Source organism: Chiloscyllium plagiosum, chromosome 6 (assembly GCF_004010195.1).
Source record: "Chiloscyllium plagiosum isolate BGI_BamShark_2017 chromosome 6, ASM401019v2, whole genome shotgun sequence".
Taxonomy (NCBI): Eukaryota; Metazoa; Chordata; class Chondrichthyes; order Orectolobiformes; family Hemiscylliidae; genus Chiloscyllium; species Chiloscyllium plagiosum.
Window position 1 is genome coordinate 17,570,592 of NC_057715.1, and position 27,678 is coordinate 17,598,269.

Consider the following 27,678-nt stretch of genomic DNA (forward strand, 5'->3'; position numbering starts at 1 on the left):
ATTTGGCTATAAACTTGGCTTGAAGGTAGGAGACAGAGGGTGGTGGTAGAGGATTGTTTTTTGGACTGGAGGCCTGTGACCAGTGGTGTGTCAAGAGGATCGGTGCTGGGTCCACAACTTTTTCTCATTTTTATAAATGATTTGGATGTGAATGTAGGAGGTATGGTTAGTAAGTTTGCAGATGACACCAAAATTGGTGGTGTAGTGGACAAGGGGCTCTTGATCAGATTGGCCAATGGGGTTAAGAGTGGCAGATCGAGTTTAATCTAGATAAATGTGATGTATTGTATTTTGGTAAGGCAAACCAGGGCAGGACTTATACAGTTAGTGGTCAGGCCCTGGGGAGAATTGTTGAACAAAGAGACCTAGGGATGCAAGTCATAGTTCCTTGAAAGTGGAGTCGCTGGTAGAGAGGGTGATGAAAAAGGCGTTTGGCACACTTGCCTTCATTGGTCAGTACATTGAGTATAGGAGTTGGGAGGTCATGTTGCGGCTGTACAGGTCTTTAATGAGGCCACTTTGAGAATAGGAAAGAAGTTGTTAAACTTGAAAGGGTTCCGAAAAGATTCACAAGGATGTTGCTGGGATTGGAGGGTTTCAGCTATAGGTGAGGCTGAATAGGCTGGGGTAGGGTCTGTGGAAGGAGGAGAAAGTGAGGACTGCAGATGTTAGAGATCAGAGTCAAACGGTGTGATGCAGGGAAAGAACAGCAGGTCAGGCAGCATCGAGGAGCAGGAAAGACAATGTTTTGGGGAAAGCCATTAATTCCTGATCAGGAATGCTGTTCTTTCCCAGTGCCACACTGTTTGACAAGTGTCTGAGGAAGAATCACTAGACCCAAAATGTTAACTTTGACTTCTGTGCACAGATGCTGCCAGACCTGCTGAAATTTTCCAGCAACTTCTGTTTTTGTTTCTGAATAGTTTGGGGCTGTTTTCCCTGGAGCGTCGGAGGCTGAGGGGTGACCTTATAGAGGTTTATAAAATCATGAGGGGCATGGATAGGATAAATAGACAAAGTCTTTACCCTGGGGTGGGGAGTCCAGAACTAGACGGCATAGGTTAGGGTGAGAGGCGAAAAATTTAAAAGGGTCCAAAGGAGCCATGTTTTCACGCAGAGGGTGGTGCGTGTATGGAACAAACTGCCAGAGGAAGTGGTGGAGGCTGGTACAATTACAGCATTTAAAAGACATCTGGATGGGTACATGAATAGGAAGGGTTTAGAGGGATATGGGCCAAATGGAACCAGATTAATTTCGGATATCTGGTAGGCATGGGCTAGTTGGACCGCAGTGTTGTCTACCGTGCTGTATGATTTTATGATCATCTTCTAAATACTTTAACCCATTACCGCTGAGGCAGTGTGACATAGAGACTATTTTGATCAGTACACTTCCCATAATCAATGAAGCAAATTGCTTGAGTTAAATCGGAATAAAATTTTTCTTTTTCCTAATATTGAGGCAGACAATATTTTGTACTTTGTTATGTAACTGTCTGAATCAATTCCCAGTCACCTGCTTGGCCTCTTCCACCCTGTTGTTGCAACAATTAAAGCACACGGAGCCGTGTTCTGGAAGGTGCTGGTTGTTCTTTGAGAAACATGAGGTTTCTTTAAAAGGTCCTGATGAAAGGAGCATTTTGTTTTTGATGGTTGTGCTGAGAGAAGTGTCTTTACTACAACTGCTGCCTTTCACTAATCGTGGAACTGCTTCCTTGCACGATCTCAGCTTGACACAACTGTCGGGTGAATTGGCCATGCTAAATTGCCCGTAGTGTTAGGTAAGGGGTAAATGTAGGGGTATGGGTGGGTTGTGCTTCGGCAGGTCGGTGTGGACTTGTTGGGCTGAAGGGCCTGTTTCCACACTTCAATGTAATCTAATCTAATCTAAACTTGACTGTGAATAGCCTTCAGCCCGTGTGACAGGGGAAGGAATATTTATGAGGCTGTGGGTGAGGGTACATGCAGAGAAGAATCCAAACGCCTCATCCAAAATGCAATTTAGGAGATAAAGTCACAGATTCTGATCCTTTGGTCTGATCTTCTGCAGAAAGTGTAAAATGCATATTTGTTTCTCTCTCCTTTGCGGATACCTGGGATGGTGAAATCTTTGTGTTGCAGACATACTCATGAAGATGGTGCGAAGTTTTCCCATTTGCTTTCTCCTGCTCCTGAGCTATTTGTTTAACAATAGGGAGATACTTAAAGACTCTGCCCACCAGGTTAATCCCTGCAACAACTGGAGTGAATTTTAGGAAAGGTTTATTATCTCCTTTCTTTATTATTGCAGATTTAAAACTAGTATTTCTGTGCTGCATTCTGATAGAATCATACTGCATCGAAGGCTGCTATTCTGCCCACTGTGACTGGGTTGGTTCTTTGAAACATCTAAATAGCTGGTAGCACTGCTCCTGCCCTTTGCTTGTGGCGTTTTTCCCCCCCAATTATTTATCCAATTTCTTTTTCAAAGTTCCTGTTGAATCCACTTCCACCGACATTATAGGCAGCGAATTACAGATCACAATGGACTCTCCTCCCCTCCCCTCCTCTCCCCTCCCGTTCTTTGGCCAGTTGAAATAACTCGATGCGTTCTCTTGCCCCTGGAAACAGCTTCTCCTCATTCAGTCTATGGAATTTCCTCGATGAGTTCCATCTGCCCCAGTGTTTGCATTGTCCTGTAGTTGTAGGAATACTAAGTACTGACATCCAGCCAGAAAACTGCGAAGATCTCTCCTCGGGGATAAAGTGGAGGGCAGAAGCTTATCTCATCATCAGTGAGTGAGCGGCTGCAGATGAGCTAAAGCGGGTGTTGTTAGGATGGTGTAGGACAGGTGAGAGACCAGGACAGCGGAACAGCAGTCACAGCAGTTCACCATGATGACGGTGGGAGTCGATTCAACACTAACTTCCAAAAAGAAATTGGATAAATGTGGCCAAAGAGCAGGGACATGGTACTAGCTATTTAGATGTTTCAAAAAACCAACCCAGTCGCAGTGGGCAGAATAGCAGCCTTCGATGCAGTATGATTCTATCAGAATGCAGCACAGAAATACTAGTTTTAAATCTGCAATAATAAAGGAAGGAGATAATAAACCTTGCCTGAAATTTACTCCAGTTGTTGCAGGGATTAAGCAAGACAGAATCTGTTGGACACAGCCTTTAAGTAGCTCCCTGTTGTAAAACAAATAGCTCAAGAGCAGGAGGAAGCAATTTATACAGTGAATTGTTACGTTCTGGGACGCTGAAAGGACAGTGCAAATAGTTTCCTTGGAACTTTCAAAAGGCGGTTGGATAAGTATTTCATCAGGTGGTACGGACTTGATGGGTTAAAGGGTCTCCTCTGGAATGTATGATTCTACCGCAGAGCTGAGGCGAAAGAGCAGAAAACAGGGACTAATTAGGAGAGCTCTTCCAAGGAGCCAGCAAGGGCACAGAGGGTCAAATGGCCTCTTTCATGATATTATGATTCTGTGATGGTAGTAAATAATTATGGACGTGTGCTGAGGAGGCTGAAATCTGAATATTGGTCAATTTGTAATCCTGCTTGGTTCATCAGTTAAAGCAGAGTCTCCCAGCTTGGACTGGTTTGTAGTTTAACAGTGATTTTTAACTGTGGAAAAACAGAGCAAGTGGCCAATTCATTTATCAAGCTCACTGCCAGCTGAGTAAAAACTGAGCCAACACTAAGGTTTTGGTAGAGAATGTTTTGGAAACGAATGACCTAACGCTTACAAAGGAGAGAAACAATTGTTATTTCCCATTTTTAAAAGAGATGGAATTGTACAACACAGTTTCTCGTGACAAAAACTCCTTAAGTCTGAAGGAAAGATACAAAGTGTTTAATTATAGCTGTTAGTAGCCAGAGCAATTTCAGTCTCCAGTAAGTATATAACTAAACTATGCACTATATTTAAATGTTCTATTTTTGTGGTGCAGTCAGATTTTGAAGACCATACATTTTTGGAATCATCGTTTGTCTTTACTGTTTTAAATCTTCAGACTTGCAGCTTGACTTTACACTGACGGATGACTTCTGCAAGAACCATTTCTTGGTGGGGCTGTTACTAAGGGAGGTTGGCAGTGCATTGCAGGAGTACAGAGATGTACGTCAGATTGCAATCGGCGTATTGAAGAGCTTGATGATAAAACACACCTTCGATGATCGCTACTTAGCTAAGGTATGCAGAGTCACATAAATCAACTTCCGCATTGGTGGAATACAAAGCTGCAGTAGAGTTTGAGGTAACTGGGTCTTTAAAATGTGTGCTGTCTTATAAATGAAGACTAGTTGAACAAGAATACTCTGAGTCAATGCTAGCCGTGATGTGGAAATGCCGGTGTTGGGCTGAGGTGGACAAAGTCAGAAGTCAAACAACACCAGGTTATAGTCCACCAGGATTTTTTGAAATGACAAGCTTTCGGGAGCACTGCTCCTTCGTCAGGTGAAGTACACTTCAAATAAATCTGGACTATAATCTGATGTTGTGTGACTACTGGCTGAGACTGTACAACAGTATTCCATTAGAGAGTCAGCAGCCCCTGAGGGAGCACTTGTGTGGGGAAGAGAGTTAATGTGGGCAAAGAGCTCAAAGTTAAAACCAAGGGTTCACCCTGCACGCATTTCCCATCTCCACTCTCCCTATGATTGTAACAACAGCTCGCATTTATGTAGCACCTTTAATGACGCTGAGTCAAAATGCTGGCAACACTTCCTCCAACAACTCTCTGGTGTCCCTTCATCGTACAGACTGCAGGAGTTTAAGGAGGCAGCTCACCACCACCTTCTCCAGGGCAGTTAGGGACAGACAATAAATGCTTGTCTCTCACTTCCCCTGTAAGAATTATATAAAAACTTCCCAAGACACTTCACAGTTATGCAATCCAAAAAAAATGACTGAGTCCCATGACCTATGAGGACAAGTGATCAACCGTTTGATCAAAATGTTAGGTTTTAATAAGAAATAGGGAGCAGGACGTGTACTCTGCCATTTGGCATGGTCATGCCTGATATCATTGAATTACCATTTTTCTGCATGATCACCATATCCCTTCAAAGTTAATATCTCAAAACCTCTTGATCTGCGTATTAACCATACTCAATGACTGAGTCACCACATCCCTCTGGGATTGAGCATTCCAAAGATTCATCACACTCCGAGAGAGTGCCCACTGATTCTAGACCCTCCAACCCCATCGACAGCCCAAGGAAACCTCTTTCTTATACCTGCACTGTCGAACTCTGAAGATTTTGTTTGTTTGGGTGAGATCATCGCTCATTCTTGCAAACCCATGAGACTGTAGGCACATACCTCTCCTCTTATGGCAATCCTGCCATCCCACTGGTCAGTCTGGTGAGCCATCATTGCACACACTCTGTAGCAAGTATATCCTGTCCCAGGTGTTTAGGGAGGGAGTTCCAATGTTAAGGCCTCAAGCAGCCGAAGTGAGTGTTCTCTGACCCAGCTCATTTCGAGAATTCAATCAATTCGGATTCTTCACCTGCCCAGATCTCTCCTTCTCTTACCTTCTGTTAACATCAACTAAACACAAAGTTTGCTCCTCCCTTCTCTCTCAACTCCTGGATGTAAAAAGGGATCATACCCAGGGTCTTCCTAAATAATTATGAGGCGTAGGAACTCTATGTCACACTGCAAATATCCCCAATACATTTCACATTCACTTAACTACTTCTGTCTATGCACCATACAAATACTGTGGCTACAAGGGAAGGCCAGAGGCTAGAAATTCTGCAGCGAGTAACTCACCTCCTGCCTTCCCAGTGAAAACCTAGGTCCACCATCTACAAAGCACAAGTCATGAGTGTATTGGAATACTCCCCACTTGCCTGGAGGAGTACAGTCCCAACAATACTCACGAAACTTGGCACCATCCAGGACAAAGCAGCCCGCTTGATTGGCACCACCTTCAACATTCCCTCCCTCCGTGACCTCTTATGACCTGGAAGTAGTGAGTTTGGGGGAAAGAAAACGCCACCTGCAGGTTCCATCCATCCTGACTTGGAAATATATGAAGCTGTTCTTTCACTGTCGCTGAGTCAAAATCCTGGAACCCATTCTCGAACAGCAATGTGGCTCGTCCAGACCTCCTCCAGGGCAGTTAGCGCTGGCCTTGCCGGAGATGCCCACTTCCCACAGACAAATGGAAACAAGGCTGAAGTTACTGCGCACGAAACTGAGATTGATTTAAAAAAAAAATTTGTCAAACAATTAACTTGAAAGGGAAGATGCCTCTCTTTGACCACATTGAGATGCATTCGCTCAGCCACATGGTTTCTGTGGCTGGCTTAAGTGAGTGCAGTCACTGAGATTTTACCCATAGTGCTTTGCGCAGATCCAAAGTCAGAACTGCATGATTCTGGAATATTGGGAGCAGGTTGAAGGAGCTTTAGAACAAAGTGAGAAAGTATGTGTTTCTTTAGGGCCTTTCCCAAACTTTCCCAGCCAAAGAAATGTTTCTTAAGTGTAGTCATTGCTGTAATTGCTGATATGCCAGCTAATTTGTGCAGAGCAAGCACACTAATGTGATAATGATCAAATAAACTTCCTTTGGTGATGCTGATTGAAGGATAAAAAAGTTTTTTTTATTCATTAACTGGATGAGGGCATCGCTGGCTAGGCCAACATTTATTGACCATCCCTGATTGTCCAGTGGGCAGTTAACAGTCAACCAGGATGCAGTGGGTCAAGATTGGAGTGGTGCTGGAAAAGCACAGCAGGTCAGGCAGCATCCGAGGAGCAGGAAAATTGACGTTTCGGGCCAAAGCCCTTCATCAGGAATCCCAAAACGTCAATTTCCCTGCTACTCGGAAGCTGCCTGACCTGCTATGCTTTTCCAGCTCTACTCTAATCTTGACTCTAAACTCCAGCATCTGCAGTACCCACTTTTGCCAGATTGCTGTGGGTCAGGAGTCACATGTAGGGCAGACCAGCTAAGGATAGCAGATTTCCTTCCCTAAAGAATATTAGTGAACCAGACGGATTTTTTTCCCATCAATCAGCAATGGATTCATGGTCATCATTAGACTCTTAATTCCAGATTTTTTTTCTTGAATTCAAATTCCACTTTCTGCCATGGCAGGATTTGAACCAGGGTCTCGAGAATATTATCTGGGTCTCTAGGTTAACAGTCCAGTAATAATACCACTGGGCAACAAGGACCAACCCCCCCCTGCTTCTCTTTGAAATAGTATCATTGGGTCTTTTATACCCAGTTGAGAGGGTGGATGGCATCTCAATTTAACGCCCTCTCTGAAAGAACACGCACCTCTGACAGTGCAGCACTCTGTGATTACTGCACTGGGGGTATCAGCCTAGAGTTTCCCTTCAACCGTCTTGAGAGGGCCATGACTCATGGTCTCAGCTTTGGAGGAGATAGTGGAGTCTCTAGGCTGATAGGATGTTAAAGGAAGCATGATGATCAGACAGTGACATTGACTTTTGCCAATCACCCTCCTCTCTGACCTATCACCTTCATCCCCACCTCCATCCACCTATTGTACTCTTGGCTATCTTCTCTCCACCCCCCCTCCCTCCCTCCTTTATCTCTCCACCCCCCGGAGGCTCCCTGCCTTCATTCCTGAGTTGTCCGAAATGTCGATTTTCCTGCTCCTCGGATGCTACCTGACCTGCTGTGCTTTTCCAGCACCACTCTCATCAAGACAGTGACACTGACTTGATAGTTTCTTTTGAGGAATGAGGTGATGTTAATGATGATCCTCTGAGAAATCTGATGACATCTGACTAATAAGAGTAAAACCTCATTTGTGTGGGAACCATGGAAGAGGGGACTTTCAAGGAATGGTACAGATAGCATTATCATTTATTGAGGATCTGGGAGGAATCCTGGAGATGAAATGGAACTAGGACCAGGTAGTGATTATGTGGCAATTAAGGGATAATTCACTGGGCACTTGACAGGATGTGGATTGTATATTAAAGGGTGAACTCAGCAAAGTCTCAGAAGGACGTTCTCTCATTAGAGAGAGTCAGCAACTGGTGGTGACTGCCCAAGGATCACCATGCCTCAGGAGAAGGGTGATATTGAGAAGGTGGGACCTTAGTTGGTCTGAGAATCGAACCCATGCTATTAGTGTCGCTTTGCATTGAAAACCAGCCATCTGAGCTAGCCACACCCAGTGAATGTACACAGGGGACAAGTAAGCAGTATGGTTGGAATAAAATTCTGACTAGGAAGGTTTACACGTAGATTCTTCCTAACCAACCTTTAACCTCTGGCATTTCACAGTTAAAAAGTGTGGCGCTGATAAAGCACAGCTGGTCAGGCAGCATCTGAGGCGCAGGAGAGTCGATGTTTCGAGCATAAGCTCTTCATCAGGACTGACATTGCTGATCAAGAGCTTATGCCCGAAATGCCGATTCTCCTGCTATTTGAATGCTGCCTGACCAGCTGTGCTTTTCCAGCGCCACACTTTCTGACTCTGACCTCCAGCATCTGCAGTCCTCACTTTCTCCCTCTGGTATTTAACAATTGGGTCACATTAAAGAGGTGAGTTTGGATAAAGATTGGAGTGAGGTGTGAATTGTAGAATGACCAGGAATTTGAGTTAATTTGGGGGACCAGGGGGTGAGTCATTTGGGAGTGGGGAGGGTGTGGAAGATGACCTAGCAGCGTGTGACTGGGAGACACGCAATCTACAGGTTGCCTCCACTTCTGATTGGAGGAGGCAGCTCACTGTGGATCTCCTTGACCTTCAGATAACCCCTGGAGCAGAAAGAGGGAAGGAGATAGGATTTCAAGTTAATGTCAGATGCTGTACTGCATGGAAGATGTCATCTTGACATATTCAGTATCCAAAATCTCTCAATCTGAGGCAGATATTCGGCCAAACTGACGGAGGTTACTGGGTCTGCTTACAGACTGGGAGCCTGATGTAATACTTGAAAATGTCATATTAAATTAACACTGGGTGAACAGCTTCACATTTGGGGTAAGGATAAGGGGGCTTCAACTATGTAGAGAGGCCAGAATTGTTCTCCTTACAGGAGAGAAGCTTAAGAGCAAATTTAATCAGTGCATTCAAAATAGTTAAGAGTTTTGAAAGAATAAATAAGGAGGAACTGTTTCCATTGGTAGGATGGTTCATAACCCACACACGTGGATTTTAGATAATTGGCAAAACAAACAGATGATGTGAACACTCTTCAGAAGGGCAGTGAAAACCGATTCTGTGGTAACTTCCAAAAGGAAATTGGTCAAATACAACAAAATATTTTGTTGTACAATGCCATGGGAGAGAAAGCAGAGGTGTGGGACTCATTGTTAACCTCCATCAAAAATCAGGTAAAGCACAGGTACAATGGACCAAATGGTCTCCTTTTATACTCTATGACTTCACACTAGTCTGAGTCTTCCTTCCTCCAACTCAGTGGAATTGGGAAAGACTGCTTTTGTTTGTCAGAATCTTAATTGTAAAAGATTTAAACTGGAAGATCGCAGACCTTCATTTCGTATTTTCAGAAACAGTTTCGTAGCTTGGTGTCACCACCTGGTGGAAGGCTGAAATATTGCAGTGGTTTCAAATGTAATTACCACAACTTCAGAATTGGTGCAAGGTGAAAATCACTGGGTACATAGCCTGTCAATCGCTCTCCACCACAGGTTTAAAAGGACAGATTTATGAGCACAGAGGTGTCAATTCTGCCCATCATGCTGTTAGCCATCCCCTCTGCTTTTTCTATATAGCTAGAAGCTTTACCAGTGTAACTCCTCTTTGGAAATTAACAATTAAATCTACTTTTGTTCCACCTTTTCAGCAAAGAGTTCCATTGTATAAAAAAGCTAGTGGGCAATACTGTAGCAAGAGGAACTTTAATATTTTGAGTTGAGTTCCTTATCGAAACTGGAGAGAGAGCAGAGTTAACGTTTTGGGTCCAGTGACCTTTCCACTGTTGTAATAGAGGATCACTGGATCCAAAATGTTAACTTTGATTTCTCTCCACAAATGCCACCAAATCTGCTGAGTTTTGGTTTCAGATTTCCAGCGTCCATTGTTTTATCCTTATAGAGAGTGATTTTTCTGCTCTTGTTTTATGCTGTGCTGAAATTTCAAACTCCTTTCCATAATCTGACCTTGAACCCTTTGGTTTTATCCCACACCAGGATGGCCTGCTTGCTTTGTCTAAATATTGGCTTAGCAGGTAAAACTCTTAGCACTGAGTTAGAAGGTTGTGGGTTCAAGTCCTAGTGACACAGGCAGCACAGTACAGAAGGCTTGCTGCACTGTCAGAAGTGCTGCTTTACAGTTGAGGTGCTAAATTGAGTCCCTGTCTGGTCCCTCAGGTGTCTATAACAGATCACCTGACACTGTTTCAAAGAAAAACAGTGGACTCCTAGTCAATATTTGTCTCTCAGTCAACATCACAAAATACAGATATCTGGTGTTTTATCACATTGCTATGTGAGCAGTATGGTGGCTCAGTGGTTGGCGCTGCTGCCTCACAGCACCAGGGACCCAGGTTCAATTCCTACCTTGGACGACTGTATTGAGTTTGTGCTTCTCCCTGTGTCAGCATGGGTTTTCTCCCACAGTCTAAAGATGTGTAGACTCTCCAGGGATGTGTGGGATAGCCATGACACAAGTAGGGTTACAGGGATGGGGTGGGTTGCTCCTCTTTCGAGGATGGTTGTGGGCTTTTTTCTGCACCGTAGGGATTCTATTTGTGGGAGTTTGCTGAGTGCAAGATGGCTACTCTATTTCCTACATTACAACAGTAATGACACTATGTAAATTACTTCATTCATTGTAGTGTCCTTTGAGTCATCCTGAGGTTGTGAAAGGAGCTGTGGAAATGCAAGTTATTTTTTAAATGTTTCATTATGGTGCTTAATAGGCAGCACGGTGTGCCAGTGTGAAAGCAGTACTTCCCGGTTTCTGGAATAAATTTCTTATCATGAAGTTGTTTCTCCTCTTCCAGAGTCAGCAGGCCAGAATTGCCACTTTGTACTTGCCTCTTTTTGGCCTTCTGCTTGAAAATGTACAGCGTATCAATGTGAAGGATTGCTCTCCGTTTCCCATCAACCAGCCCAGCAACGTGAGTAACATTGTCCAAACGAGTTGCTCTTGGAACCAGGCTAATGTTTTCACTCGGCACTGTTCCTCGTCAGCCTGCTGTTTGCACTCGCGCGTTGCATTCTTCTTGAAGTTGCAGCTTCTGAACTGGTTTCTCCAGCTGCTGCATGGGTCACATTTCTTACCATCTTAACATTTCCCTAAATCAATGAATAAAAATCAATGATTGAGCAGGCAGAACTGTGGCCAGCATAATCTGTTGTGGGGAACTGTGAGCTTGTTCAAGTTTTAATGCAGTGAAGATAAGTCAGAGTACTTTTACAATAATAGGAGGCTAGAAACTAGGGACAACAAAAGATTTTTGGGGTGGCACGGTGGCTCAGTGGTTAGCACTGCTGCCTCACAGCACCAGCGACCCGGGTTCAAATCCCGCCTCAGGCAACTGACTGTGTGGAGTTTGCATATTCTCCCCGTGTCTGCGTGGGTTTCCTCCGGGTGCTCTAGTTTTCTCCCACAATCCAAAGATGTGCAGGTTATGTGAATTGACCGTGCTAAATTGCCCGTAGTGTTAGGTGCATTAGTCAGGGTTGAATGTCTGGGTGGGTTGCTCTTTGGAGGGTCGGTGTGGACTTGTTGGGCCGAAGGGCCTCTTTCCACACTGTTAAAAAAAAAATTACATTTAAGAGTCCAATTCACACAAATTACTGAAAGCCAATGGAGAGAGAGAAAAAATGAGGGAGGCTGATGACCTTTATCTCAGGGACGTTGGAATCTCGGATTACACAGGGTAAGTTACACAGGTTGTAGATTTCATTTGGAGTAACTGTGTTCTGTTACCTCTGGGAAGATATGCAGGCCTTTGAGGGAGTACATGTAGATTCATTGCAGAGAGGCTGGTTTAATTTTCCATGTCCTAAGTCAAGGCGGATTTACTAAAATAACAAAACAAAGTACTGAAAATGCTGGAAACTCTCAACAGGGCAAGTAGAAAGGGAAATGGCAGCGTCAACATTTCAGCTCAATGATCTTTTATCAGAACTGGAACAATTGAGAGATTTAATGGTTTTCAAGCAAATATGGAGGGTGGGAATTGTGGAGGGGAGAGAATGGAGCAAAGGGGAAAGTTTGATGTGGGATGAAGGGCGTGATTGGCTAAATAGCATTGTGATTATGTCACAAACAAAAACAGAAATTGCTGCAAAATTTCAGCAGGTCTGGCAGCATCTTCAGAACCAATGGTAGCTAGGAAAAAGTTGTTTTTTATGCAGAAGGTAGAGTGGGGAGAGGAGGTAGGGAGTAATTAATAGATGGAGGTAGAGCCCAAAGAGAGAGAAGAACAATTGTTCAGACAAAGAAGTGAATAACAGTTAGCTGAGGGGAATGAACGGCTGCTAATAGGGACTCTCAGTGGCTAACAATGGGTAGAGTGCAATAGCAGACTAATTTCTGTTTTTGTTTCTGAATTCCAGCATCCACAGTTCTTTGGATTTTCTTATTTAGTGGTTTGACACTGAAACAGCTCAGGCTGTTTTCAAAGGAGTCAACATTTGACTCCAAGCCACATGAGGAAATATTAGAACGGGTGAACAAACGGTTGGAGGGTTGATGATAAATAAACATGTTTGCATTTTGATCTAGAGTGGAAAGGAGGAGTCTTCATTCAATTTACAAGCAGGAGGCACCATGCTGACCCCACAGAGACCAGGAAACATGCTGGATAACAGTGTCCACAAGGATGTGTTTGGTGTTATATCGGGCACAGGTGAACAACTCTCTGGTTTCTTTCACAGGTTTATAGGTGTCACCAGCATCTGTTACCTATCCCAAATTGTCCTTGAACTGAGTGGGTTCCTGTGCATTCAGAGGGGAGTGAAGAGTCATCCTGTGTGTCTGGAGTCACATGTTGGCCAGGCAAAGTCACGATGGTTGATTTTTTTTTTCCCTGAAGAACATCTGACAGGCAACAATCAGTAGATTCATGGTCACAGTTACAGAAACCAGTTTTTTAAATTTCTGATTTAGTTTGTTTTGTTAATTAAATTTACCACTGGAACTTGAACCCATTCTGTCAGAGCATCAATCTGGGCCTCTGAATTACTAGCCCCATGGCAATGCCAATGTGCCACCATCTTATGGCTGATTATTTTATGAATCCGTTGAATGTTTTGCTGGGAGCCATTTTAAATAGGGCAGGTGTAGAACCCGCCATCTTTTGAACAACACCATCCCCCCTCCACGGCCCCCACTGCCGTTTTCCTCCCCCCCCCCCCCCCATGAATTTGGAGGGTGGGCAGATCCCAGCAAGTCCCAAATTAGCCAGCCCATCTACCATATGTAAGGAAATAATCATGAGTAAGTTGAAATGCCCCTGAATTACCCTGCTTACACATGGCGTGGCAGGCTGGATTGAACAGTGCATTTTTTTGTTTGCTTTTTTTAATGCATGCTGGGAGTACAGCACCTTATTTTCTACTTCAGCACTTCATAGTCTTCACAGCTCAACATCGAGTCCAACAACTACAGAAGGTAATCTCTGCCCTCCATGTTGATCTCTAACCACCCCCGCCCGGTTGAATGTTATTAACTTTGCCCTCGGCAGAGCAGTCCCACTGTCACCTTTTGCAAACCGATCATTTACACCCATTCCACATCTCAGTTGCTCCTTTGCCCCCAGTAGCACTGCCTTTGTCATTTGCTCTGGGCATCATCACCATCTGGTCCAGTCACTCAACCGCCTCCCTCTCTGCCAGCAACATGAAAAGTACCATTTTGCAGCCTCTTTCAGTTCTGAAGAAGAATCATTTGGACTCCAAAGGTTAACTCTGTTTCTCTCTCCAGATACTGCCAGACCTGCCGAGAATTTCCTCCACTTTGTTTTTATTTCAGATTTCCAGCATTTGCAATATTTTGCTTAAAATTGCCATTTTTGCTTCAAATTGTCATTTTTGTTTCTTGCACATTTTCAAAAGAGCAGGAAGGAAGGGGTACTAATTTCCAGAGGTGCCTGTGTGCATCAGGGACAGCGTCAGAATGTAGTGATTCTCTCTGTTCCATGCTGCATGGACCTCCCAGCCCAACCCTACTTTTCCCTAAGTTTGCTAACCACCCCCTGCCCTTTATTTAGCAGAGTCGGGGTTCAAAGGGACTTCTTGAGATTGGCTGCAGTTCCAGCAGTGTCCAGTATCAAGCTGTGGCACTGTTTGGGGTTGTCAGATCTCCAGAGGATGGGATTTCTCCTGTTGGGATGGGGGGGTGTTTGTGGAAACCCCACTTGGACCCAATTTAGTGTCTACATGGCTGTGGACCTTTTTTTTCTAAAAGCTGTTCCTTGACTCAAGGAGACTCTGTCATTGATTTTTTTCAGAGGGGCAATAAACCAGCCCGGGCTTCAATCAGTCTGGTTTGGTACAGAGGTGAAAAGGATTTTGAGAGGTCTTTTGTTTATATGTAAACAGCTGAGGCTTCAGGCCAAAGTGGTCATGCTTTAGGAGTGATCAGTATGAAGAGAGGGGAGTGGTCAGCTCTCTAGCTGAGCTGAGCAGTTTTAGTTCAGTCTTGAACTGGGAAGTTCAACAGGGAGCTGTGTGGAAACTCTCTCTCTGTTCTGCCCTTCAACTTCAACCTGTAAGCATGTGTTCCGTTTATACTGGGTTTTAAAGGGAGTTTGCTTATTGAGACTGTTGTGTATATTTGGAACAGCATAATTAAGTCTAGTTGGATAGGTTGAGTTCTGTAGGGGTTTTTCATTCTGTATTTTATGTTTCATTGTGTAATTTTGTGAATAAATTTTTATGTGTTTTAAAATCTAGTAGTCAACCTCACCAACTTAATCTGGGTAATTTTCATTGTACACTTCCCGAAACAAATTGTAAAGTTATGGTCTGGGCCTGCCTGCTTAAGAATATTCTGAGTGGTCTGGCCTAGTCCATAACAGTCAGGTCTTGATGAAGTTTTTTTTAAATGTCTGTGCCTCAGAAATGAAAAGACTTTGCTCTTCTTCCCACTGTTGATCTCCTGACAGCTTCTCCTCATGGATCGTCCACCCCAACTATCAGTGCAGTGAAGCATGCAGACTCTAGAGGCTCTTTGATCAGCACTGACTCAGCTACGAGTCTGCCAGAACGCAACGCTGAAAAGACTAACTCCCTCGATAAGGTAGAATTTCACCTCAGAGCTTTGTGCTGCAGAACAAATGAACTGTTACTGAGATGCTTCAATACTAATTAACTTGTAGGTTGCCTTATATACACAGTTGGTCTGGAATTGATCAACTCTTGATGTACTCCATTCCTTGGGCTTATTACCCCCACCCCTTTGACTCAATTAGCTTAACTCTGGGTGGGAGGGTGAGCTGACAGCAGCACTGTGAGGGCAATGGACCATCTGGAACCTCAGTGAACAACAGTCTGTTTCCTTAACCAGTGCTTTTTTTAAAGAATTGTGGGAAGAAAAAACATGAAGAGCAGGGAAGGAAATCAGGTATATTAGGTTCAATCATTGACATAAAGAAAATGGAAGGAAGACTGGATTAAAAGAAAGGAAAAAAGAGACAGAAAAGGAAATAATTTCTGTTAGTTTTTAGTACCTCTTAGTTTTTAACCTGAATAAATGTGACTTTTTAATTATTACTTTGCTTGGCAGTCATTAATAGTCATGTTTTTAAAAGAGTCCTCTGGTGGCACAGTGGTAGAATCCCTACCTCTAGACTGGGAGGCCTGGGTTTATGTCCCACCTGCTCCACTAGTGTATAATAACATTTCTGAACAGGTTGATAAGAAAAATAGGCTAAATGCCATCTTTAACTTTTTGTGGTGAAATTAATTGGTAATGAATATGCTAATACAGCAATTACTCGACAAACAAAGAGATTGAGGATGAGTTGCAGTTTCTGTGAGGCTAACGAAACTGAGAACATCATTCAGTGATGATCCATAGTTCTCCGGGAAATCTCTTCACTGTCACAGATTACCGGAGGATTTACCGTTTGTTTTATTCATTCGTGGCTAGACCAGAAAGAATCAGCCACACTGCTGTGGGTCTGGAGTCACATGTAGGCCAAGCAGGTGAGGGTGACAGATGTCCTTGCCTAATGGATGCTGGGGAGCCGGATGGGTTTTTACAAAGTGATCACGTAATTTAACTTCTCTTTAAATTCAATGTTTTATTGAATTCAAATTTCATGAGCTTCTATGGTGGGATTTGAACCCATATTCCATGGCCAGGCAGTTAGTCAGCTCAGTTAGCTAGATGGCTGCTCTCTGATGCAGAGGGGCACTAACTCTGTGGGTTCAATTCCCATGAAGCTTCCTGCCCACTAGTATTGGGAAGATGTTGTGAAACTTGAAAGGGTTCAGAAAAGATTTACAAGGATGTTGCCAGGGTTGGAGGATTTGAGCTATAGGGAGGGGTTGAATAGGGCTGGGGCTGTTTTCCCTGGAGCGTCGGAGTCTGAGGGGTGACCTTAAAGAGGTTGATAAAATCATGAGGGGAAGGATAGGATAAATAAACAAAAGTCTTTTCCTTGGGGTCGGGGAGTACAAAACTAGAGGACATAGTTTTAGAGTGAGAGGGGAAAGATATAAAAGGGACCTATGGGGTCACTTTTTCACACAGAGGGTGGTGCGTGTATGGAATGAGCTGCCAGAGGAAGCGGTGGAGGCTGGTACAATTGCACCATTTAAGAGGCATCTGGATGGGTATATGAATAGGAAGGGTTTGGAGGGATTGAGTTGGGATATCTGGTCAGCATGGACGGGTTGGACTGAAGGGTCTGTTTCCGTGCTGTACATCTCTATGACTCTATTTAAATAAACACATGAACAGTCAGGGGGCATTAAAAGGGATGCAAGCAAATGGGATTAGTTTAGAATGATAACATGGTCAGCATAGAAATGGCAAGCTGAAGGGCCTGTTCCTGCGCTGTTCTGTTCTCTGATTTACTCCAAAACCATTAGTCTTGGTTCTGGATTACTCGTCCAGCAACATTACTGTCTTCCCGGTCAGGAGGCCGGTAAATTCACCTTTTCAGCAAATTCTGGGTCATCTATGATTGTCTTGTGGAAGCCTGTTTGCGACTCTCAATGTGACCTTACCTCCTTTTGTGCTGACAGAGGGAGAAGCTCATTAGGAGACACTCGGCTTTTGCAATGCTGACTAACAAAGAAGCTGAGGAAAGTTCAAAATCAACACGACGGAACTGTGTTACTATGGATTTTTCCATTTTAAGCATCCCGGTCCTGCCAGAGAAAATCTTGCATGCTGCTTTGTCTCTTGAAGTATTTGCTCTTGCTTGTGTATCTGAATTTCTATATGTATACATGAGTGGACTGGACCATTAGTAGCAACTCCGGTAACAGTCTCCAGGTCAGAGGCTGCAAATTTCATGATGTCTAGTCCACCTCCTGCCTTGCCAAAAGCCTCTCCAGCTCCTACAAGGCATGAGGCAGGTGTGTGATGGAATACACCCACTTGCATCCAACAGTCTAATAATTAACTCCTGCCTCCAATGGCACACAGTGGCTGTGTTTGTGTGTACCATTTACAAGGTACACCACATTATTTCATGAAGGCTCCTTTGCTAACACTTCCCTGACCATCTAGAAGGACAAGGGCAGCAGATACATGGGAATACTCACCACCTGCAAAGTTCCCCTCCAAGTTACTCAATTTGGAAAATATCGCCATTCCTTCAGTGTCACTAGGTTAAAATCCGGAATTCCCTCCCTAACAGCATTGTGGGTTTAAACTGCAGTACATGGACAGCAGAAGTTTGAGATGCTCATCTTTTCTTGGACAATGAGGAATGGGCAATAAACAAAGCTGACATTCCATGACAGAGTTTCAAACATGATAAGCATCCCTGTATTTAATTGCACTGAAACACTTCTCCAGGTTCCTAATTTCATTGGGAGGGGGGCGTCTTTGCCTCTCCCTGGGGAAGAACTTCCTGTCCTTGGGAGATCAGCAGAGTGTGCTGCTAGTACTGCAAGGGATTGGTTTAGCTCAGTTGGCTAAATGGTTGGGCTATGAAGTGGTGTGATGCCACTGGCATGGGTTCAATTCCCATCACCAGCTGAGGTTACTATGAAGAACTCTCCTTCTCAACCTCTCCCCCTCGCCTGAATTGTGGTGAACCCCAGGTTAAATCACCACCAGTTGTCTCTCTCTCTGATGAGCCGTCCTAAGGCCTGGTAAGATGAGAGTGACAATACAATATTATGCTACAGGAAGAGAACCAGTGCAGCGCATGGCTGCCCCTACAAGATGCATCCTGTGGTTTTGATAAGGACAGGTCCCAGAGCCGATGGGGTGCAGAATGCAGATTTGGCTCCTTGGCTGAATTGGGGGGGGAGTGGTCATGCCCCCAGTGTACATGGTACAGACCCCCTCCACTTTATGCCTGTATTCACATCAGCCTTTAAAAGTGACATTTCCATACAGGCGGGTGTGACACGTTCGTCAGGTCTATAATGTTGTTAACAAACTTCAATTACTTATCGAAACATACAAGATGGGCAGCTGATATTGGTGTCTGCACCTCTTACATTTTACAGTGGGTGATCTTGTGTTGGGCATAAGAGCATAAGAAGCAGGAGTAGGCCATTTGGCCCGTCGAGCCTACTCCAACATTCAGTAAGATCGTGGCTGATCTTTACGTGGACTCAGCTCCACTTACCCACCCTCTCGTGAAGGTGATGGATGAACTCCCTTTATACATGCCCCAGTCACAGCCCCCTGTCTCTAACTGTACATGAAATCCAGTTTTGGAATTTTACTCTGGGTGGATTGAAAATTTGGCCTCTGTAAAGCTTGAATTGGGTTTGGGGGAGCAGAGGTGGGTGTCTACCACTTCCTTGCATTTTCATTGGCTTTCTGCTTTTAGTTATGCAAAAGGGAGAAATTAGAAGCCACAAAGCATTCACCTCAGACACCTGGACTGCCTCTGCACAGAGTGATGACTTCACTAAACCGGAGTTGCTATTAATATCAGTGTGTCCTTAAGATTGTTTTGTTTACTGTGACAGCTGCAGATTGTGAGAGAGTGGGGGTTATGTGGGAATGAAACTGTTCTATAAGTGCTAGCTTTCCTCACTGCTCACATCAATGATAAAGTAGAACTTCCTGTCAGTATTCTCAGGGAACTTTCTTGGAACATGTACTTAATTTGAATGCAAAAGCATGTTTTACACAGTTTTGAGATGACTAACGAACTGCAGTTGGAGCATTGGAAAGCTTTTCCTCATCCACTTGGCCCCATGTGGTGAAATGTCACTGATGGAAAACCGTTTACAAATCAAGGTTTCCCTTGATAATGTCAGTTTGGGGAGGTGAAAGTTATTGGTAAAAATCTGAGCTTGAAGAACATAACCCACATCTGAAGAGCTCTTTCCCAGGTAGTTAGTCTTTGGCTTGAAAAGGAAAATTTTGCATGGTTATGGGGAAAGAATAGCGATGCAGTGCAAATCAGTGAAACCTCTTGATGGAAAATGGACTTTCAACAGATTTTAGTAATACTTGCTTCTTCACCAGAGTCTTTGTTTCTCTTTTTCAGTTGTCACGTAACTGAAAGCTGCTCTTTGAGGTGCTGTGTAAAGTTGCATGGTTCTTGTGAAGCTGTGTGAAGAAGGGACTTGCTTTTTGATCATTGTTTAAATATTCCCAAAAACCTGAATCATGTTTGAAATGCTATAAACCCTCCCCTGCCCAATGTAGAAAGACTCCATGTTTTGTTGCCTTAAATGAAAGCAATGAACTTTTTAAAAAAAAACAAAATTTTTTTTAATTGATGTTTTCCAATCTAGATCTAATGCTAATGGTGTATGTCTCTCTTAGAATCAAGGCTGTGTTGGGGGCTCTCTGATACGATGTGACAAACTGGAACAGACAGAGATACGCAGTCTCCTCATGTGTTTCCTGCACGTGCTAAAAAGCATGTCTGATGGTAGGTCCGTTAACATCTTTATTGTAACAAAGCCCGAATTTAAGGAGCAAATTAAATTGAGTTCCCATACTCCAAAGCAAAGTACTGCATGCACTAGGTACCAGAAATAAGAGCTGAAAATGCTGGAGAGAAGCTGATGTTTCTGGTCCAAGATTTTTCCCTAAAGCTGATGAAAGGTCATTGCTCTGAAATACTGTCTGTTCCTCTCCAGTTCCCAAATGCAATTTTTCTATTCAAAAATTGGGAATACACATTAGTTTGTTTTTAAGTGTTGACAGCTTTAACAATGAACAGGAAAGATCCAAGAGGCTGTGACTCTGTCCTCTGGGAAAGAGAAAGCTGGGGGTGACAATACCAGGGTCTTTAGAAGGAAGAAAGTTTTCATTGGGATAAATATAGGGAATATTTTTTGCATTTGTGGGAGTTCAAAACTGCAGGCCTTAAAGATAAGTCGGCCAATGATACCTCCAGTTGCAAATTGAGGCGAAATATCTTCATCCAGAGAATGGTGAAAATGTGGAATTCACAGCAATGTGGCATAGTTGAGGTGAATAGCACTTAATGGGAACCATGATGTGGAGGTGCTGGAAGTGTTAGACTGGGGTGGACAAAGTCAAGTCACACAACACCAGGTTTCAGTCCATCAGGTTTATTTGAAGTCACGAACTTTTGGAGCACTGCTCCTTCATCAGGTGGAGAGGAGCACACAGGCGCTTGTGTTCTGTGCGTCTCCCTCCACTTTACCTGACAAAGGAGTGGTGCTCTGAAAGGCTCGTGATTTCAGATAAACCTGTTGGACTATAACCTGGTGTCATGTGACTTCTGACTTAATGGGAAGCCAGATACTTTTTATCCCCCGGGCATACTGGCTCTTATTGTCCATTTCTAATTGCCCTAAAAATAGGTGACTCTAAATCACCTTGTCGAGCAATCAGGGATGGGTAGTAAATGTTATCCCAGTCAGTGACACGCACAACTGATGAACGAATACAATAAAGAAAACACATGAGGTAGAAGGAAAAGAAGGTTATGCTGATAGGGTGAGGTGAAATAACATTGAGAGGGACTGTTGTTGTGAAACATGAAAACCAGCAGAGATCACTTGGGCTGAATGGCCATGTCGATGATGTTAGGTAGGGAATTGAAAAGCATTGCTATTTCCTTAGACAAGTCATTATGAATATATCTACTCCCAGGCTCAGATATGAACATTCAGATTAGTAATCATCATGCTCTCAACTCCCATTTCTTGCCTGCCCCTGATATCCTTGTTTGTCACGAATTGATCTATATCTGGTTGACCCTTCCAATGACCCTGTTTCCACCACCCTCTGGAGAAGAGAATGCCACGGACTCCGTGACCCTCTGAGGGAAAGAGTATCTCATCATCTCCATCTTAAATAGTTGATCCTGTATTTCACATTGTATCCTCCAGTCTTATTCTCTCCTGTAAAAGAAAACATCCTTTCAACAACCATTAAGTCACATACCCTGAGGACCTGGTATGTTTCAAATCACAGCGAGCAGGTACAAAATTAATTTCTGATAATAATGCAATATAACCCTTTACCAACATGCATAAGCTTTAACTTTTAATCATTTAAGGTTCAGGAATTGATATCTGTTAAAGGTTTCTAATATTGATGATCTACAGAATCACTTCAGAGTGTTGGCTTCTGCCAAGTTTTTCTTGTTATTTATTGAGGAAATGAGAGCTAAGATCAACCAGGGGTTTATAGCTTATAACTAATTGGTTTAATGAGCATGAAAGTTCAGTATATTTTAGGGCTTGTGACTCATGAATCTCTCATTCAGTCGTGTGACTGTACATTTCTAATTGCTTTGGGAAAGTGAATGGCCATGATCATTTCTGGGCACTGTCTCAGGAGGAAATATATTTAATTTGAAGGGGGCACACAGCAGATTCATAAAAATGATCCCAGGTCCAGACAGGTTGTATAAAGGAGGTTTTGAATGTAATGGGTTCAGAGGTGATCTAGTTGAGATATTTTAACATGATGAAGTATTGATATAGTGAGAGGTGTTGAACAAGTGGGCTGCTTGTCCTGGATATTTCTGAGATAATCGATTCATCAGAAGCTGGGTTAGAATGCTCAAAATCAAGTGCTGACATAAATTTAATATAATGGTTCTTTAACATATTTGGTCTTGTAAGAAGATATTTGAAAAGTTCCAATACTCCAGGAGGAATTCTGGTTTTCCTTCTTAATATATGATGAGGTCAAAGAGATGGAAAATGTCATGAGAGTTTTCCTAAGCCTTTGGCTGGTGATTTGATGCAGAGCCAAATGGAGGTTGGATCTTTTCATAAGATACAGGATCAGAATTAGGCCATTCAGCCCATTGAGTCTACTCCTCTATTCAATCATGACTGATAATGTTTCTCAGCCCCATCCTCCTGCCTTCTCCCCTTAACCTTTGATTCTCTTACTAATCAAGAACCTATCTGTCTCTGTCTTAAATGCACTCAATGACTTGAACTCCATCACGTTCTGCAGCATTGAGTTCCACAGATTCACTACCCTCAGGTTGAAGAATTTTCTCCTCATCTCGGTTCTAAAAGGATATCGCTTCAAGCTGAGGCTGTACCCTGGGTCCTAATCTCTCCTCGTAATGGAAATATCTTCTCCACGTTCACTGTATCCAGGCTTCGCAGTATTTTGTGAGATTGAATGGGATGTCCCTTCATCCTTCTCGAGTACAGAGAAAGAGTCCTCAACTGCACCTCATGTGACAAGCCCTTCATCCCCAGGATCGTGCTTGTAAACCTCTTCTAGACCCCTTCCAAAGACAGGAAATCCTTCCTTAGATACGGGGCCCTGATTGGATTTGGCCTGTTCGTGATCATTCCATAGTTGACGAAAATGGGATCGAGTCTTCTCAATGGACTCCCTTTGATGTCAGTTCATTAGTCGCAAGTAGATGTGTACAAGAGATATCATTTTAGCCACAAGTTAATAATGAATTTGTTGCATGTCACAAATGGAAAACAATAAACACTGGGAATACCAGATGTTAAATCATTGTGACTTTACAAGAAGAGTACTGTTTTTGCTGATTATGTTTGACAGAGTAACATAAAATATCTTGTTTATTTTATAGATGCTTTGATTACTTATTGGAACAAGGCTTCTACTCCTGAACTGATGGACTTCTTTACAATCCTTGAGTGAGTATATCCGAGCAATGAGACTTTGCTGATATTTTTCCAAGAACCATTCCCATTGCAGTTTTTGTGTTTTCAAGGATTCAGTGAATGGATAGAAGAAGGTTTTTTTTCCCTTGGGATAGGGAAGCTTGGGAAGAGAGTTCAAAATAAGTGAAAGTGGGGGGTGAGTGGTGAATCTGAACAGTGTAGTGAGGGAGAAACTGTTCCCATTTGCATAAGGGCACCGAAGGGGGTAGGGCATTAATAATGTCCCTGAATCAGTACTATGTTACTCCAGGATAATATTCTGGGGATATGGGTTTGAATCCAACCATGGTTAATAATGAAGGAAGGCGATGGCATTGTGGTATTCTCGCTAGGCTATTGATCTAGATACTCAGGTCACGTTATGGGGTGGCATGGTGGCTCAGCGGTTGGCACTGCTGCCTCACAGAGCCAGGAACCTGGGTTCAATTCCATACTCAGGTGACTGTGTGGCGTTTGCACACGTCTGTATGCATTTTCTCCAGGTGCTCCAGTTTTCCTGCCACAGTCCAAAGGTGTGCAGGTTGGGTGGGTTGCCCATAGTGTCCAGGGATTGCAGGCTAGGTGGATTAGCCATGGGAAATAGAGTGGTAGGTGAATGGGTCTAGGTCAGATGCTCTTTGGAGGGTCAGTGTGGACTCACTGGGCTGAATGGCCTGCTTCCACACAGAGAGGTGGCAGGTCTCCATGGACCGAAGGATTTCCTCCTTCTGTGATGTAACCACTCTCTGATTTGTCGGATAACCCTTTTGAAAGTTACTATTGAATCAGCTTCCACCAGCCTTTCCCACAGCACATTCCTGAGGAGAACAACTCACTGGATCAACTCTAGTTCTTTTACTGAGCACCATAAATCTGTATCTTCTGGTTACTCATCCTTCTGCGAGTGGAAAATGTTTTTCTCTCTGCCTTTTAATAGAATGAACTGTTTATTTGTTACAAGTGGTGAATAATAGATTATTATCGGTGGTGACAATTGCTATCTTAAGTTTGATTTAATTACTGAAGCACAGACCTGTTTGGTCGGATGGTCAGTCTCTTTGTTGTTGAGGGTACGTATTGCTGCACTGAATATTACATTTCTCTCCACAGAGTGTGTCTTCATCAGTTCAGATATATGGGGAAGCGATACATAGCAAGGTACTGTTACAGAGTCTACTCATTATCCTGAAATGTCTGCCAGTGTTTCTGTAAAGTTCTTAAAATTTGAAAAGGAGAGCGAATTTGCATTTCTGAGGCACGTTTCACAACCTCAGAAACTTAGCCCCAAAGTCCTTTACTGTCAACAAAGGTGTCGTCCCTATTTTAACGAGGGAGGCGCAGTGGCCAATTTATTCCAACAATCAGCGCGTGATGATTCAAGCATAAACCCGCCCTCCACAGTCTTTTGACATTGCTTTTAAAATTGTTTTGCACAAAAACATCCCCACCCACAAACCAAATTGCGTCCCATTTCAAAACAATGTCTTTGACAGGTTTCCACCAACTGACCCTGTTCGACAGGGTTGGTCAATTTTGTACAATATCAGAAAATGCTGGAGAAACTCAACAGATCTGGCAGTATCTGTGCAGAGAAAGCAAAGTTAGTATCTCGTGTCCAGTGACCTTTCTCCAGAACCCAGTGCTCAAGATTCCATTTCTGCTAAATTCTACACCCGAGCAAGCCTTTCAGTGTTCTCCACCTATCCTAAGATGTACATTTACAAATTGAAGTGAGACCAATGAATTGTTTTTATAGGACGCCTCTTTATGTATAGTTTTGAGGACTAACTCCTTTTTCTGACAGCTTATGCAATTTAAACGTTGTGAAGCTTTATTTCAGATGGACCAGTGGACAATTGCATTTTATTACTTTTGTGCACTGTTTTAATTTAAACATTGATATTTCCTTGATTGTATTTTCTTCATAAACTAACCTGTTATGGTATTCTATTGTAATAAGCTCTGGTGGTGGTATGAAGCAGTGGACTCACCATTTATTCCTAACACAAATTACCTTTATTTTTCTTTGATTTTGCACCCTGTATGCTGACAACTGCTAAACCCCCCCCAAAAAAAGTCAATGTGTCTGGCTCCTCCCCTCTTGCTGGGTAAGACTTGGGTATTTGCTGCTTTTGTGTGTGTCTCTGTTCCCATGTGTTTTGTTTCACATCTGTCTTTGTTTCGTAGCTGTTTGTGAATTTCCGTACGCAGGTACAGAACTTCAGCAAAAGTAAACTGCCTTTTACTTTATATAAACTGTTATTGTCGGCGTGCTAACACTCGCTCACTGGCAACCACGCTTTCTGGCTTGTATTTGCTTGCTATGACCATTGCAGCTTCAAATTTCCTCAGACACTGTTTTGGAGTTGACTGTTTTGTGATGATGAATCCGCAAACAATGTTTTTTGTGGTCTTTAATTGTTAGAAGCACTACTCTCAAAAGCTGCTTGGAAAAAAATTGATGAGTGCAAATGTCACCACTTTAACTTGTTGTATTTAATTGATAAAAGTTCATGTCTTTGCACCTGAAGTCACCAAATTCAAGTATGGCTTCATTGGTGGTGGCAGAAGTGAAAGTTCACTAAACTGGTCCCTGGGACTGGAGGCTTGTATGATCCTGGAATTGAAGTATACAAGACTCTGTAAGGGCTTTATAGAGTAGATACTGAGAGGTTGCTCCTGCTGGACAGGGAATCTAAAACACGGGGACATAATTTCAATTTGGATCTTTTAGGACTGAGACACGGGTGAATTTCTTCTCTCCAAGGGTTGGGAACCTTTTGCATTTTCTCACACTGAGTGTTAGTGATGCTCCACCATTGAATATGTTTACAGCTGGGATAGTCAGATTTCTGGTGTCTCAGGGAATCACCAGGTATGGAAGTAGGCAGTAAATGAAGATGGAACCCAAGATCAGCCATGCTTCTATGAAATGACAGAGCAGGCTTGAAAGGCCAAATGGTCAACAACACTCCAGTTTGTTCTGTTCTTGTGAAGTAGGTAAAATTGGATATGTCATTAAACTAATCAGTTTGGCCTCTCGAAGATGCTCACACAAAAAAAAAGTAACAACTGCTTTACTAACACTTGGCTTTTGCAGCGTTGTGCTGACATTAACCTTTGCTCTGTCCCATTTGCCCATCTTGCAGGAACCAAGAGGGGTTAGGATCCATCAGTAATGCACATGAAAAGAAAGCTCAAACGTTGCCTGTTTCTCGCAGTAGAACAGGAATGATGCATGCCAGATTGCAGCAACTCAGCAGCTTGGATAATTCTTGCACTTTTAACCACAGTAAGTCTTGTAGCCTCAAGGGTGCATTTATGAGTGAACATAGGAGCTCATAGAAAAACACTAATGCTCCTTTGAATAGACTATGCAGACCACCTCCAGAGCACAGTCATGGGCCTACATTCCTGATTCGATTAAGCTGTCACCGCTGAAGGAAATTGGGGAAAGATTGGTTTGATGTCTGAAGTGGAACCTGATTATTTACAACCTAATTCAGGTCCATATCATAACCTTTGGCAGCTCATAAACTGTTATTTATACTGCCTAATCAATATAAAGGGAAGTTATTATTTTCCTCTGAAATGAAATATTGCAATCAAAGCCATTTATTAACAATGTCTGTGAGGGACAGTGATTGGTTACTTGGCTCTCAAAGTGTTTCTGCTTTGCAAAACCAAAATGCTTATTTGTTGTTGTTAACACCTCGTGTTGTTCACAGAATTCTTATAGTGCAGATCAAGGCCATTTGGCCTAATGTGCCTATGCCAACTGTTTGAAAGCGATAGCTGAATATTCCCACTCCCACTTGTTCGTAGCCCTGAAAATTTCTCCTTTTCGAGTATTTACCCAGATCACTTTTTTAAAATTTACTTTTGAACCTGCTTCCACTCCATTTTCAGGCAGCCCATTCCAACTCATTGCCTTATAGGAAAATAAACTTTCCTCATTTTCCCCACCAGTTCTTTCGCCTGTTACCTACAATCTGTGTCCTCTGATTAACCACATACATTCCACTGGAAACACTTCCTCCAAATCCACTCAAGGAAATCCTTCATAATTCAGGTTTTGGGTAGCCTGGGTCATTTGTAGGTTAAAAATTGCAACTCCCTTCCCAGATGTGACCCTCTGACAGTGCGGCACTCCCTCAGTACTGACCCTCAGGCAGTGCGGCATTCCCTCCATACTAACCCTCAGACAGTGCAGTCTTCCCTTAGTACTGACCGTTCAACAGTGTGGTAAAAACAATGACTGCAGATGCTGGAAACCAGATTCTGGATTAGTGGTGCTGGAAGAGCACAGCAGTTCAGGCAGCATCTGAGGACAGGCAAAATCCGAGGACAGGCAAAATCGACGTTTCGGGCAAAAGCCCTTCATCAGGAATAAAGGCAGAGAGCCCGAAGCGGAAACGTCGATTTTGCCTGTCCTCGGATTTTTCCTGTCCTCAGATGCTGCCTGAACTGCTGTGCTCTTCCAGCACCACT

The 27,678-nt window shown here is 43.2% G+C and overlaps 1 protein-coding gene across 14 annotated transcripts in view; it reads left to right on the top strand.

The window, feature by feature from the left end:
* dock9b (dedicator of cytokinesis 9b) overlaps positions 1-27,678 on the top strand; it is a 332,554-nt gene that overhangs the window by 250,443 nt on the left and 54,433 nt on the right. For 7 of the 14 annotated variants that reach the window (XM_043691311.1, XM_043691316.1, XM_043691315.1 and 4 more), the window contains 8 exons: positions 4,000-4,178; positions 10,956-11,072; positions 12,689-12,812; positions 15,072-15,205; positions 19,883-19,991; positions 23,115-23,181; positions 24,298-24,345; positions 26,337-26,479. In XM_043691311.1, coding sequence (XP_043547246.1) covers positions 4,000-4,178; positions 10,956-11,072; positions 12,689-12,812; positions 15,072-15,205; positions 19,883-19,991; positions 23,115-23,181; positions 24,298-24,345; positions 26,337-26,479 — 921 coding nt within the window. The remainder of the gene's footprint in view (positions 1-3,999; positions 4,179-10,955; positions 11,073-12,688; positions 12,813-15,071; positions 15,206-19,882; positions 19,992-23,114; positions 23,182-24,297; positions 24,346-26,336; positions 26,480-27,678) is intronic. The other 7 variants (XM_043691319.1, XM_043691313.1, XM_043691314.1 and 4 more) reach the window with 2 other exon arrangements.